At 53.4% G+C, this 14,955-nt stretch overlaps 1 protein-coding gene across 3 annotated transcripts; it reads right to left on the reverse strand.

Annotated features, from left to right (window-relative positions):
• Positions 1–105: 105 nt before the first annotated feature.
• GGA3 (golgi associated, gamma adaptin ear containing, ARF binding protein 3) lies at positions 106–14,938 on the reverse strand. 3 transcript variants are annotated; one of them, XM_081110310.1, is made up of 17 exons: positions 14,860–14,938; positions 8,801–8,885; positions 8,598–8,673; positions 7,499–7,597; positions 6,680–6,803; positions 6,332–6,435; positions 6,128–6,208; positions 5,470–5,607; positions 4,939–5,020; positions 4,720–4,836; positions 4,228–4,467; positions 3,802–3,872; positions 3,314–3,618; positions 2,891–3,114; positions 2,430–2,599; positions 1,946–2,056; positions 106–1,735 (listed from the first exon to the last, which is right to left on the reverse strand). In XM_081110310.1, the coding sequence occupies exons 1-17, from the start codon at positions 14,897–14,899 to the stop codon at positions 1,625–1,627; spliced, it is 2,178 nt and encodes a 725-aa protein (XP_080966436.1). In that variant the 5' UTR covers positions 14,900–14,938; the 3' UTR covers positions 106–1,624. The 3 variants fall into 3 exon arrangements, with proteins under 3 accessions (XP_080966436.1, XP_080966437.1, XP_080966435.1); XM_081110311.1 differs by lacking the exon at positions 8,598–8,673 and having other exon boundaries at positions 14,860–14,917; XM_081110309.1 differs by lacking the exon at positions 14,860–14,938 and having other exon boundaries at positions 8,801–8,958.
• Between the last annotated feature and the right edge of the window lie 17 nt (positions 14,939–14,955).

Consider the following 14,955-nt stretch of genomic DNA (forward strand, 5'->3'; position numbering starts at 1 on the left):
AAGAGAAAAAAAACCAAAAACCTAGGTGATGTCTACCTTTAGAATTCATCAGTGGAGCCCCCGCCCAATGGGGTGAATGGCGTCTGTATTAGAAGAATTCCAAGTAGGTTGAAAATGGTTTTATTTAACATGCAGTAAAATAAGGGCAGCAGAGTTAATATATCCAGTATAGCTGTTTGTCATGAAACAGTCACACTCATAAATAATTTTAACGTCTAAACCTCATTGTAAAGGTACAGTTCCAGGTAGCAACCCCACAGACTTTTCCAGGGCTGCGGCAGCCAGCCTCTGGAAAACTCTTGGATTTATTCCGTAAGGAGTGAAATCAGTTCACGTTTGACCTATCTTAACGAAGCAGTGAAACCTGCTTGCCAGAGATGGGAGGGAAGGGGAAGGTGAGGAAGCCTGGCAAGGAACAGGGAGGAATCCAGGAGCGTGGCTTGTGCCGCCTTCCCCTGGAGATGGCTCTGAGCCCGTCCAGCTGAGTTCAGGTGAGCTGTGTCCTCTTTCCCCAGCTGGTGGTTCTCACTTTCCTGTTGCCCTGGGAGGCCTACAGGCCGGCACAAGCTAGCTGGGCTGAGCACTGTTCAAGCAATAAGGTCTGGTGACTCGATTCAAGCCTGGCCCCCAATCTCACCATCTCCAGACCCAACATCTCGCTGACAGTACCCCCTGCAGCTGAGGACAGTCAGTTTCTGGGCAGCAGGTAAGTCTAGTGCAACTGCCTGACCCTGAGGCCTCCTGTCTGTGACTTCTGTCCTGACAGGCCATCTGGGGGTAGAGGGAGGCCAAGGCAGGAGGACGTAGAGAGGGGCAGGAATTGTCCTCCCTTCAGGGGCTTGAAGGGCAAGACAGCAGTTTAATTCATGCCAAGCAAGAGGTAGTGAATAGGCTGGCCTGGTCCCGCGTCGGGAGGCACACTTTTCGCAGAAAGCTCCGAGTACCTGCTTCGGAGAAGGGGAAACGGTTCTCTTCTGTCTTCTCTCTCAGCCTTAGTTTAGGCTGCTTTGGGGCCAAGTTCCACGTCCTGCTGAGATGTCCAAAGGACACAGCTTGCCATCGCCAGGGACAAGCACAACCTTACCCAGTGGCCATTCCAGGCTGGCACTGCCCGTGGAAGGCAGCACACCCACTCCTTTCTCGTGCCCAGGCCCGTTTGGGACCACTGGACCTTGCCCACCTTCCTGGAGGTAGGAGCCTGCCAGCAAGGGGAGCACAGAGCAGCATGGTGGAGGTGGGGAGTGAGGACCTGGTCTTTGAGGAAGGGCCCCAGGTCTTTTTAGAGACCTCCTCTCTTGTGGCAGCGGGGTGCCAGCACGAGGGGAAAACCTACTCCAGCTTTAAGTCTGTGTTCCCAGGGCGACAGTGCAGAGTCCGGGGCCACATCCCGCCCAACAGTACATGGCCACTTCAAGTCACACAGGTAGATAAAAACAGGTCTTTTAAGGGGCCAAAGGAGAGACCATCACAGTTGAGCTCCTGGCAGCAATGCCCAGGGCCCCTGTTCCATACCAAAGCTCCAGCTGTGGTCAGGACACGGAGAATGGCGACCCGGAGAGCCCTCCTGTCTGTCTCGGGGCAGCCTACTTGGGCTTCAGAGTGGAGGTGACTGCATCCTTCAGGGTCATAGGTTCCCCCACTGCTCCACGGGAGGGAACTGGTCCACCTCACCCACCTCTGTGCTCAGCTGCTCCCCAAGGGCGAAGGTCAGCCTATACCGCAGCCTTGCCTTCTCCTGCGACAGAGGGGCAGTGTGTGAGGCTATAACCTCGAGGTTTTTCGTGCTGGGGGACAGGCCCTGATCCCACCACCCCGTCCTCACTCTGCCACTGAACCAGGGGAGGAGGGGGACAGGCTTAATGCTACAGTACCACGGCGCTTCTGGTTGGGTGGGCAGGGCTGAAGGTGTTGATGACAAGATCCTCATCTGGGGCTCCCAGCTCACCTTCAGTGGATTTGCCAGCAGCATGACCTGGGTGATGGCTGCAGGTGGCTGGATGGGGCTAAATGGAGAGAGTTCCGTCCCAGAGGGTGGCTGCAACTTCACCTTCATTGACTAAAGAGGAAGAGAAAGCTCCTTTTAAAGAGGCAGCAGGTGGAACCCAGTATGGCAGCCGTGGGCAAACTACGGCCTGCGGGCCAGATCCGGCCCGTTTGAAATGAATAAAACGAAAAAGAAAAAAAAAAGACCGTACCCTTCTATGTAATGATGTTTACTCTGAATTTATGTTAGTTCACACAAACACTCCATCCATGCTTTTGTTCCGGCCCTCCGGTCCAGTTTAAGAACCCATTGTGGCCCTCGAGTCAAAAAGTTTGCCCACCCCTGCAGTAGGGTCACATCGGGGACACACTGCCGCCTGCTGGCCACTCAATGCAGTGGGGTCAAGATAAAGGTAATTTCTGCCTCTCCAGGCCCTGGGAAGTACCTTGGGCACTGCGGCCTGCAGCACGATGCTTCTTATAGGCAGAGGAGCCGTATTCAGCATGGACACAACCACCACCAGCACATCGGGCCGTCCTGGGGGACACTCCTTGGCGAAGTGGAAGAGGATGCGGAAGCCGTTTTTATCATAGGCCGTCACAGGAAGGGCACTGCCTGTAAGAAGGTGGCACGTGGGTGTGGAAGGAGCGAGCAGGTCAACAATCCCCAGCAGAACCCGGGGGTGTCTGCTACAGCTAAGTGGGGAGAGCAGTGCTCCGTGAAGGAGTCTGGGAAAGGACTGCTGTCAGAACTTAACAAGACTGCGCATTAGCCAGGACAATAAGGGAACAGGTCACGTTTGACTCTAAGGGACCCGAGCAAGGACAGCCTGTACCAACCCACCCCTCCCCACAACGCTGTAAGTTAGGGGCCCCACTTCTCCCACTCCAAGCCTCCAACACCTACTAGGCTTGATAGATTCCAGGGGGACATGGACACTGGCCAGGGAAAGCTCAGGCCCCTTCATGGGGCTCCCCTGGGATGGGAAGACCGGTGGCTGGAAGAGAGGGCTGCCAGGCCCCGTGGAGAACGGCAGGAGAGGCCTAGCTGAGGTGCTGCTGGGGATCAGAGGGGAGGCGGTGGCCCCAGGGAAGAAGCTGGAGGAGACGGGTTTCACCAGGCCTGAGGTCCTGGGAGGCAGGAAGGAGAAGGCCAGTCAGAGACCAAGCAGAGCTGCTGGGCCAACTCTCACAAAGCACCTCCCACACCCCCAGGCCAGAGCTGGCTCCTATGTACCCCCTAGCTTTCAGATTCCAGTCTCAGATCAGACCAAAAGAACATCCCCAACCCCATTGGTTCTAAGCCCAACCCCCATCTCCCACTCATTACGCTTTGGCTTCTTCTAAAAGCTGATCGAGGGCATCCAACTGGTGCAGGGAGCTGTCACTCAAAGCTGAGCCATGGTACCCGGGGGCTGTGGGCTCAGCCTTTGGGGCCAGTCCAGCGGGGAACAAAAAGCCTGTTTTTGGAGCAGAAACGCTGGCTGGGACCACAGGAGCTGGGAAGGGGGGTGGCAGTGGAGGCTGGGAGTTGCCTGCAGGGGTTGCTGAGGGCTGGAGGACAGGCCCATCTGAGGGGCTACAAGCAGCAGTCCCAGGTTTGGGGCTGAAGAAGTCCAGGTCCGACTGTTCGTTCTATGGGGAATGGAAAGTTTAAGTGAGCAGGGCGCGGAGGGTTTTGGCTCTCCACTCCTGGCTCCTTTGCAATCCCCCTGGCCTAGCAGCCCTCCAAGGACAGGGCCCCAGGGGCTACGGACTAATTGGGAAAGATACTGACAAGATTGTCCAGTGTCTCAGTGATGTCACCTGTACACCTACCTGGAACAGGGGCCACTGGCCGTTTCCAGATGACTCTTTGGGAGGAGCCGTCGGGGCTGGGTCAGCAAGGCCTGAGAACAAAGATGGCTGTGATGAGCAGAGGCGCAGGGCGGGGCAGCTCCAGCTCCACCATCTGAGGAGGGGTCCCACAGTAAAAGGATGTATTCCCCGGGCGACCTCCAGAGGGGAGGCCTGACATTTGGGGGGTGTTCCAAGGAAGATGGAAGCAGAGTAAGACTGGGTCTACCGTTTCCACCCAGAGTCGACTACAGACAGGTGAGGGACACTGAACTTGACTTTGTCTCCCTACAACTGAGCTTCCCTATCCTTGCCAAGTACCCGGGGCACCATACAGGCCACCTAATTCCATGCCCTTTCTCTCCTGGTTCTGCTAGAAGCCCTTTACAGCCTTCCTCCAGGACACACCCAAGCAGAGCAGCTCTTCATCCAGCAAGGAGAGGGCATTGCTTGTGTTGTTGGGCCCTGGGGGGGCCTCCGCCTGGCTGGACGAGCAGCTGCGCCCAGGTGCTGAGGCCTGGGGGGGTGGAGGGAGGATGGGGATGCCGGAGGAGGGTGGGGCGGGGGCCAAAACGGGGGTTGAGCTGCCCGGTGCATCCAACTCTGCAAGGTCGATGAGAGTGCCTTGGTTCCTGGAGTGGTGGTGTCCTGGAGGAGTGAATGGAAGGGGATAGGAATCATTGGGGCACTGGAGTGGCTATGCAGCCTCTGGCCTAACCCAAGGGCATTCATGCCAAGTAGAAAAGTGAAGGCAGGTGGAGAAAGCCCTGTCCGACACCCTGCCCTCTGGGAAGCTGGAGAACCATTTAGAATCCCCTTGAGCCCTGTGGGCTGACACACTGGAGGCGGGGGTGGTGGCTGGTCTGGAGGGTTCCAGAATGAGGAACCGAAACATTTTACCTTCAGAGTCAGACATGGTTGAGGTGGCCACCTCACCATTGATGACCTGCCCTTCAATGATTGTTTTGTATGAGTTGATGACTCGGGAGAGGTTGTCACTGGCCTGCAGGATGTCCCCTAGAGTAGAAAAGAGACTTCTCATCCCTGGCCCCGACAACTCCCCCTCCACACACAAATCCAATTCCTGGGTCGTACTTGTCAACTAGTCTTTCCACTCACCCAAACTATTGTCATTGTCCTCTGTCTCGCTGGCTAGTTTGAATAATGTCCGCCTCTTATTCTCACACCGATCAAACAGCTCCTGAAAGAGACCCAGACATAACAACCTTGGAGATCATCTACTTTAGCATTCACGCCCACAAAATCACAGGCTCTCCTGGCATCACGGTCAGTTCCTGGTAGAGCTGGCTCAGAGCACAAGTCCTCTGCTGCCAGCCTGCACCGCACTGACACCCAAATACCTGCTTAGGCAGAGAAGTCACCAGGACGGACAAGGGCAAGTACATCCCTGCCAGCATGTACTCAGACTTCAAAGTATCTGTGGCCAAGAACTGAGGTGCCACCTTAGGGCACAGGGGCCTCTGCAGGAGCCAGGCTGAGAACAGGTCTCAGAGTCGTGCACACGCAGCTCCTCTGCCCGGGGCAAGTTAGGGACCATCAGATGTCCAGCAGCATCTTCAACAGAGCAGGCACCTGGCGAAGGCTGGCTCCCTGCCCAGAGCCCAGCTGTCCTCGTGGTGGGGGAGCTACCTTCATGAGCTCTTTATCTGCCTCTGACGAGTCCTCCTTGCTGTAATGAAGCAGCATCTCACTGAGCAGCTTCACGTTGTTATTCACCTCCTCTAAAGTGTGCAGGCGCTTGGTCACCTTCTGGATCCGTGCCTCATCCTGCAAAGGATCAAGGAGAAAGCTCAACTAGTCCCACTGCCCCACACAATCCCTCGAGGCATGGGTCACACCAGAGAACATGGTGCTTGGAAACCACGGGCCTCCGACCGTTAACAGGTTTTTGTTTTAAAAGTCCTGTCCCGCTGTAACCGGTTTGGCTCAGTGGATAGAGCGACGGCCTGTGGACTGAAAGGTCCCGGGTTCGATTCTGGTCAAGGGCATGTACCTTGGTTGCGGGCACATCTCCAGTGGGAAGTGTGCAGGAGGCAGCTGATCGATGTTTCTCTCTCACCGATGTTTCTAACAATCTCCCTTCCTCTCTGTGAAAAATCAATAAAATGTATTTAAAAAAATAAATAAAAAGTCCTGTCCCCATCCACCATTGCTCCTGTAGTCCATCCACAGCCTCTCCATGTGTGGGCTGGTGGCAGGGGCGAAGAGCAGGCCTGATGCCAAGGGAAAGGGCTTCTCTGCGTCATGGGCTCCACCATCCCACACCCAAGGCCCAGGGCCCACTCACTTCCTTCACCATGGACTTGATCAGCTTGTTGGCCTCTTGCAGGTCATCTGGGTTTTTGCTTTTCAACAACTTGGCTAAAAGCTGGACGAGAAGGGTATCAAAGGTGAAGGCAAAGACAGCGCTCCACCTGGGGAACTGGAGCTCCCCGCAGCGTGAGCGAGGCCACACCTCGCCTGAGGACTCTGCAGGCTGGATGCACTTTACCTTGGATTTCTCCTCATCATCAAACACAGGGTTTTTGGGACGAGGTGGTGGAGAGGGGATCAGTGTCCTGTCCACAGGGATCAGTGGGTCAGACTGCACTATGCCTGAAAGGTGACACAGGGCAGAGTGTTTGCTCCCACAGCAAGGGGACACACCCGTGATCAGGACCCGTAGGGGCAGGGACAAGCAGGCTACACACACCTCCCATTAACCTCCAGCCAAGCCTGTCCCATTGTCCTCAGGAGGGAGGAAGGGACACAGCATGGGGACAGCAGACACCCCCTCATTCTTCCTAGCCTTGGCCAGCCTTTGGGCTGCATGGAGGCTGAGGCGGGAGTAGGCACATACCCTGTCTCTTCAGCATGTGGTAGGCATCTTTGATCTTTGATTCTTCTGGCAGGGCCAACGTCCAGCTATAAAGTAGCTCAATAACCTTGGTCTTCACTTTCTCAGACACCCTGTCCCCCAGGTACTAAGAGGCAAAAGGAAATCGGAAAACTGGTAATTGGAGTCTGGAGGCAGAAACAGTGGGAAGGCTCTCTTCACAGCAATGGGTGGTTGCTAAAAGTTAGAGCCCTCAGACGTATGGGAAACCAGCAGGGATCAGGTGTGAGGCAGCAGGGGTGGGGGGGGAGGACACTGCTTGGGGCAGAGCTGTATCCATCTGTGGTTAGGCAGGGGGCCAGGAGCCTGACCCTGAATTTCCATGCACAATCTGCCAGAAACAACTACGCTTTATCTCAAAGGAGCCAATGTCCTTAGCACAAGAACTGTTCCCTCTGCTGTAAGTGGGTGCCCAGAGTGTAAGCAACACGAGTGAGCAACAGAACCTGAGCAGCTGAGTAAGAGAGGCCAGTTCCTTGTATCCACGTGAGATCGGCCACACAACTGGCTTCTGTGCTAGGAGCCAAAGGCCTGTGCTATCCAGGCCCTCCCGATATACCGCTGCTGCCACGTCACTTGTCGTATTTAGGCTGGGAGCCCGCCAGAGGTCTGCCTGTCCCTGTGGCCTGTGGTATCAACCGCCACCCGCAGGGCCCACCTCTCCAAAGACAGGAGGCGAAGAAATTCAAATCCATGGAGATGCTGTTTGTGCAGTAACAGCTAGTAGGTGGGAGAGCGGAGAAACACAAAGGAAGTTCCTAGAAATGAGGAAACTGCACTGACCTTTGGAGAGACGACTTTGATCAACTCATTCAAAAACCGGAACTTTCCCACTTCGTTGTGAAATCTCCGCCCACAGTTCTTCATACACGCCTCCAGCACCTGCAGCCACACACAGGGAGGCTCGGTGGGGGTGCCGCAAGATGCTGCCATTTCTACAGGTGAGGAAAATGAGGCCCCGAGAAGGATTCTGACTCAAGGTCCAGGGTTCTTCCCACAAGCTGGACATTTTGGGGAGGTGGGAGATGAAGTTTTAATTGTTTCCTCGTTTTAGATGACATAGGTTCCTTCCCCCTGCTTCCACTTATTTCCTCTGGGCCACACAACTACAAGCTCCCCTCTGCCTGCAGGTTATGCCGAGGAGCTCGCCAGCCCAGAGGTCCCCTTCGTGCTTCCGTCTTTGTGAGCGGGGTTTTCAGCTGTGCAATTACTGACATTGCGCTGGCCACCTCTCTGTGGAAGCCTCCCTGTGCTGCAGGGTGTTGGCAGCATCCCTGGCCTCTACCCACCTGATGCCAGTAGCATCTGTGACGTGAAACCAAAAGCGCCTCCATCTATCACCGAACGTCCAAAACCACCCTGAGCACCACCGTCTGAGGCCGCCGCTCGACTTCGACCGCGACAGAGGCGTGCGCGTGGGCTGCCTAAGCGCCTTTTCACGGCCACTCTCTTCCACCTTCCTGGCACCTCAGTGAGGTCAGGCAGAACCCTGGGATGACTCCTCTGTTTGGGTGAGAGGACCCATGTCTTGAATCCTCTTAGTCTGAATAACCTCTAAGATTGCCCCTTGCTGTGATGCCTTCACTAGTAACGCATTGTTTTTTGCTCCGGAATGACTTATCCTCACCTCCACTTTTCCTCAGCTGGCCAGCTCTGAACTGGCAGGACAGCTCTGTCAGCATCTCTTCAAGAAGCCTTCTCTGAGCCCCACCCTCAGCTCAGGGCCCTGCCGCTGGTCCCTCCCTCAGCCTCTGCTTCTCCCACTAGGCCTCATGGCCGGGCAGCCATCTTTGAAGCCTCAGTGCCTGGCACAAGGGCGTACACATCTGTAAAACATCTAACATGCTCCAGAACAGGCCTGGCTCATGGATGAAAAACCTACCGTCAGGGCCTGGACCGCCTCCCATTCCTGTGGGGACTGGACCTTATGGGCCAGCAGTCGGACAGCGATCTGTGGCCTAGGAGATAAGCAACCACATTTTCAAGACACTGACCCTGCGGCCCTCTGGCTAGACCGCCTTGGCCTCGGTTTGGTACCTTCCCAGGCAACTGTGGCACCTGCCCCCTCACAGCTCGGAGACTCACCCTTCCAGCTCCTTGTTGATCTGATCACAGAAGCCGATTATGTATTCCCAGTCCTCCTGGCGGTTGGAAGGATTGGTGGCCTTATCTTGGGACAGAACCAAGAAGAGGACAATGTTACAAAGAGCAAGGAGGACAGAGCAGAAGATCGTCCCCATAATTTTCAGGCCTGGATGTGAAGATAGGTTTTTTCCAAACTTCTTCTCTAACAAAAGCCTCAACAGTTGGGTCAGGCAGCGAGTCACATACAGCACCACTTGCTGCCCATGTTGTGAAAGTCACAGAGGAGACAAGTCAGCCCTGGCCCAGGTTGCTAAGTGGTTAAGTGCCGACCTATGCACCAAGCAGTCATGGGTTTGATCCCCAGTTGGAGCACATACTGGAGGCAACTAACTGATCAATGTTTCTCTCTCCCTTCCTCTCTAGAACCAATGAAGGAAACATATCCTCGGGGGAGGATTTAAAAACACCACAAATAATTACAACACACTCTCTCTCCCCCTTCCTCGCTCTCTAAAGTCAATAAAGACAAATTTTAAAATAAAATATTCAAGTAGATGCCTAAATGAAATGTTTAATATAACAAAAAATATGGATAACTCCAGCGATGTAAAAATAAGCTAAGTGTTAAGCAAGTAGGGGTGATCAAGAAGTATTTCCTGGTATAGCATAGGAAATATAGTCAATAATAGACTAATACACCTGAAATCTGTATAATTTTGTTAACCAATGTCACCACAATAAATTCAATAAAAAGGAAAAAAGTTGGAAACACATACCTTTAATTTATCAATTAACTTAAAAATAACAGTGTAATAACTAGGTATGGTGCTAGGTGAGTACTGGAAATATTAGGGGAGAAACACTTTGTAAAGTATATGACTGTCTAACCACTGTGCTGTACACTTGAAACTAATACAAAATAATACTGAATGTGAACTATAATTGAAAAAAATTTTAATAAAAAATTTAATAATTACAAAAGAAAAGAAGTGTTTCCTGGAGAAAGTAAAGAAGAGGATACTTGATAAAAAATGTACATCCCACATACCTTCAAAAACTTTTCAAGACCTAACCTATTTAATGCTTTAAATGTGTTTTACATGTCACACAATGCTCATCATTTTAAGTTAAGCTAACAACATCTATTGAACCCCTACTGAGCACCATACCTTGTGCTATCTGTCGTTAGGGTCACAGAAACAGAATCTATGCTTGAGTAGTGAGTACCCTCAGGTTAATGGTTTTCCGGGATCAAGGACAAAGACAGTGTCAGAGCGTCCTCAGAGGGTCACTGGGAGTTTGAAGTCAGTGTTCAGTGCCAAGCCTCCTGATACTTGATGTGGATGCTGTTTTCCCTGTGACCCCGGCCCTGTGCCAGCAGAGAGTGCCCCAGCTGAGGCGGTTAAATGTGTCCCAGCTCTTGGTGATTATCAGGCTTTCAGAGGCACGTTCTCACTGCTGTGGACAGAGGTTCCCGCTAGGTTTCCTTCTGCTACAGTGCCAGCATTCAGACTGCTGGGGACATTTATTTTTAAAAAAACGTGTTCCCATCTCTGAGTCAAATCTTGGAATTTGCTCTTCCAGAAAGAAGCTTTAAGCTGTTTGCTGAATTCAGGGCTTCAGGTTCGGAAGACAAATGGAAGGCTGGTCCTGTAAACACGCCCACCAGGGTCGCACAGAGCGACGGAGGCCAGGGGTGTTGTTAGAAGTGCCCGAGTTCTGATTTCTTAACGTCAAAAGCCACTAGCTCCACTGGCAAATCCTAACAGGGACGCCATGCCCCCTACGCCCTCCCTGGGCTGAGCCACAGAGGTCAGCAGACGCGGCGCAGAGCTGAGCGGAGGCCGCAGTGCCGGATGCTGCACCCGCCGGGCAGTGTCTGCTTTGGCTGCGGGAGGATTCAGACGGTTTAGGTTCATATTTGGAGGAAAGGAGAGATGTGTGTTCTCAATCTTGAAAAGAGAATCAGCAGGCCCTTCAAAATGTCAAGCTGGAAGGAAAGAGGAACTAATTCTATCAAGAGAGGCTATTAACTGCCATAGTGACCCACTGTCACCTTCCAGAGCAGCGCCGTCTCTCCCACCGGTTATCTGAAACCGTCGCAGGTGTTAGCGTGGCTTTGTTACTAACCCCTAACATCTGAGATGCTTACAGTTCTCACATGACATCAAGAGGCTGTAGAAACACAAAATTAAGATGGTCTGAGGAGCCATCCCACCCATCACTATTATGTTGGGGACAGTCACATGCTTGTATAAGAAAAAGCAGCCTGCTCACTTCCACTGTTCACAACTGGAAAAGTATCTTCCAATACGGTCCGATGTGGTCCCCCCTCCTCTTCACCACACACGCACACGCACACACACACGCACACACGCAACAGGCATTCACCACAAGCGTATTTTTCCCAGACATGCTAGAACAGCCGTGGGCAAACTACGGCCCGCGGGCCGAATCCGGCCCGTTTGAAATGAATAAAACTAAAAAAAAAAAAAAGACCGTACTCTTTTATGTCATGATGTTTACTTTGAATTTATATTAGTTCACACAAACACTCCATCCATGCTTTTGTTCCGGCCCTCCGGTCCAGTTTAAGAACCCATTGTGGCCCTCGAGTCAAAAAGTTTGCCCACCCCTGTGCTAGAATCTCGACAGCATTCCTGCTCCCAGGAATAGGGCCTGCTTGTTTTTCACTGTGTTCAACTTCTCTAGAACCCCATTTCCTCTCATCTTGGTAGAACTTTCTACTGCAAACCTGCAGGGAGCGCTGTGCCTACACAGGGGCACAAAAGCTCTGGTTTCAGCAACGGCCAATGCCACTTGGGAGAACCTCCTGGCGCTCCAGCTCAGAAAGCAATCCTCCAGCAGCCGCAGGACTGAAGAACCTCTGGGGGTCACTCTGGGTGAATGGATCGCTCCATCCGCCCACTGCCTCCCCAAGCAGGTGCACACGAGCTGCCACCCACTCGGCATTCACCACCACCTGGCACACAGCGGACACCAGGGCTTCCCTTGCAGACCCTGCCTTCTAGAACTGCCCCTCTGGGCTCTACTCTGACTCCAGGTTTCTATATTCAGAACTTTACTGAAAGCCTTAGTTCTGTGTCTGTGCCTCTAGTTCCCTCCTCTCATTTTCAGCTGAATTCCATCACTAGCCTTGACTGTCCTGGGCCCTGATAAGATCCAGCAGCACTGGCTACGCCATCCCATCCTCGCTCAGATGCTCCAGAGACAAGTCCTATGGAGCAAACACTCAAAACTAGGCAGAGGCAAGACCAAGGGGCGGAAAGAGAGTGAGTGTCAACCTTTAGTGATAATTACAAAAGAAAAGAAGTTGAATCAAGAGAAACGGAGTCAATCACCAAGTGTTTGTTCGTTAGGCACCCAGAGGACATCAAGCACACAGCGCCAGGCTCTGAGGGTCTTCAGAGAAAGTACCGGACTCGGACCCTACCCTGGACGCAGCAGGGCTTCTGTAATAATCCTGGCAAAACATGGAGTGACAAAGCCCTAGAACAGTGATGGCGAACCTTTTGAGCTCGGCGTGTCAGCATTTTGAAAAACCTTAACTTAACTCTGGTGCCGTGTCACATACAGAATTTTTTTGATATTTGCAACCATAGTAAAACCGTTTTATATTTTTGATATTTATTTTATATATTTAAATGCCATTTAACAAAGAAAAATCAACCAAAAAAATGAGTTCGCGTGTCACCTTTGACACACGTGTCATAGGTTCGCCATCACTGCTCTAGAACAAGCATGTCAGACTCAAAAGCTACCACGGGCCAAATAAACGAGGCATGCGGCCTGCAGGGCTAGGAGTTTGACATGCCTGCCCTAGAAGATGTGCTGGAGCCCGAGCACTGGTTCCTTCACGTGCTATAGTTGGAACCAATAACTCGTTTGACTTACGACGGGGTTACATCCAGACAAACTCTTTGTAAGTTGAAAATATTGGAAGTCAAAAATGCATTCAATCCTGCTGCAACACACGAGACACAACCAGAGCAAATAACAAGATAGTGTGTAATTATAACTGCTGTTTGGGTTCAGAAATGAGTCTAAAAGCGAGGTCACCACTTCTGACTTCCCTGTTTCCAAACAGCCCCCTGCCCCGACTTGCAGGCACCCAGGTTTGAACTCCCATTGCTGACCGCTCTTCCCTCGCCTCTCCCACTCCTCACCCATTTCTCAGTCCATAGTCCCTTCCTCCTCAATGTCTTTTTAAATTTCTCCCCTAATTTCTTATCTCTGCCCCCACCCCACCTCCCTCACAGCAGTTTCCAGAACGTCTGCTCCGATCCATCCTTCATAAAACTCCGGTAGCAATTTTCCTAAAAACGGATTTCACAAGGTAGAGCAGGAGTGGGGGTATGGTAAATGCAGAATGTAAACTTCCCGGGCTGGAACTCAAGCCTTTTCGAAGGGACCTTCCCAGCTTTCTCTCCCACAGCAACGCCCCGCGTGAACCAGCCAAACGCCCTGACTGTCCGCCTGAACAATGGTTCACTCAGTCACCTGGGATAGTTCACACCTTAAGTCTTAGGACTTGCGATGGGGTTACATCCAGAGAAACCATGAGATGAAAATAGCGTAAGTCGAAAACGCATTTAACACCCATAACCTACCCAACATTATTGCTTAGCCTAGAACACAATATCCAAAAGCACTGGCAACACAGTGCCCTATAGGCACCCGTTGTTTACACCTGTGCTCAGTGGCCGATGGGCGCTGCCCAGCATCAGGAGGGAGTATCCTACCGCAAAACGCTAGCCTGGGAAAAGGCCACATTGCAAAATCTGAAGTACGGTCCCTACTGAATGCTTATTGCTTTAGCACCATCGCGACGTCGAAAAACTGTGTCGAACGATGGTTAAGTCCGGGACATCTGTAGTCTCTGTAGATACCATCCCATTCCCCTCATCATCTCCATTCTCCCTCAAAAACAGGTCTGTCCCTCTCCTATTTCAAAACATAACTCTAAACCTATTAAACTCAGCGTAGGCCACTTAAACTGCTCCAGTGTCCCTATGAATATCTGGGCATCGAACCAAGTCCAGAGCGGTTAGATTTTGATTGGGTGGCTCTGGGCAAGTGGTCTGACTGGAGTCGGGTGTCCCCTTTTTGTGCAGTTGTGACAATGTCTGCTTCACTAGGAAACTTGATAAAGGAATGTGCACAGAGCACTTTGAGCCTCCGGGAGAACAGGTCCAGAGGCGTTGTGAGCTGCCTGCAACCCCAGGTTTTGCAAATGTAACCCCAGGTTCAACCACCTGAAGGCCGTTTCTTACTAAGAAAGGCCAGGCAATCGGAGGAAACAGCCATCACCTCCAAGGGCCTGGAGGCTGAGATCTCTGCAGAGGGAATGTCTAGGCATCTCTCCGCGCCTTTCCACCACGTCCAGCTGGTCCCCTCTAGGAAGCCCCCAGGAGCCTGCGCCAGCCCGCAGCAAAGTTAACCCGCTGCCCATTCAGCAGGGCACCCCCGGCTCAGAAGCTGGACTCGCGATGAGAGCAAGAGGCCGCTGCGCTCAGCTGTTCCAGGGCGCGCGCGGGGCGGGGCAGACTCGGTGCTGGGGCTTTGGAATACCCGCACCTCAGACATTCCGCCTGCGCGAAGCGGGCACGTCTCCAACACACAGTCCCGGTTCTGCAGCTGTGCGTGTGCTCCGAGCACCCGCCGCTCCGGAGCTTCAGCCCAAACCGGAGCGCGTCCCTCCGGCACGGACTGAGCCGCCCGCAGCCCCTCCACCGCCTCCCCGCCAGCCGGCCGCACTTGGCTGTCACTTTCCCGGAGCCCGCGAGGCCGGGACCGGACCCGAGCTCACGCCTACGCGCGTGGGAGCGGGAGGAGGCGTCGCAGCCCGGGGAGCAGGTGCCGGGCGGGGGCCAGACGCCCAGCCGGGGAAGGGGCGTGAGCGCGGGACGCTGGCGGCGGCGGCGGGCCCAGGCTGACAGGCGGCGCCGCCGCGGGGCCCCGGGACGGGCCGTAGGGGTGCACGGAGGGGCGGCTCGGTGGTGGCTCGAGGACATGCAAAAGTGGCCGCGGATACTCACTCAGCCAGGACTCCAGGCTCTCTCCTTCCGCCTCCGCCATATTGCAGCCGCCCGGGCCGGGCCCGCGGCCTCAAACCTCGCGACAACCTGCGAGAG

This window comes from Myotis nattereri, assembly GCF_964212035.1.
Source record: "Myotis nattereri genome assembly, chromosome: 16".
NCBI classification, from domain to species: Eukaryota; Metazoa; Chordata; class Mammalia; order Chiroptera; family Vespertilionidae; genus Myotis; species Myotis nattereri.

Coding starts and splice junctions, on each gene's coding strand:
- GGA3 (XM_081110309.1), bottom strand. CDS start 8,955: ATGGGGACGATCTTCTGCTCTGTCCTCCTTGCTCTTTGTAACATTGTC. Junction 3,873..4,227: donor TGAAGAGCTGCTCTGCTTGG/GTGTGTCCTGGA, acceptor CTTTGTTCTCAG/GCCTTGCTGACCCAGCCCCG. Junction 3,619..3,801: donor GCCAGTGGCCCCTGTTCCAG/GTAGGTGTACAG, acceptor CATTCCCCATAG/AACGAACAGTCGGACCTGGA.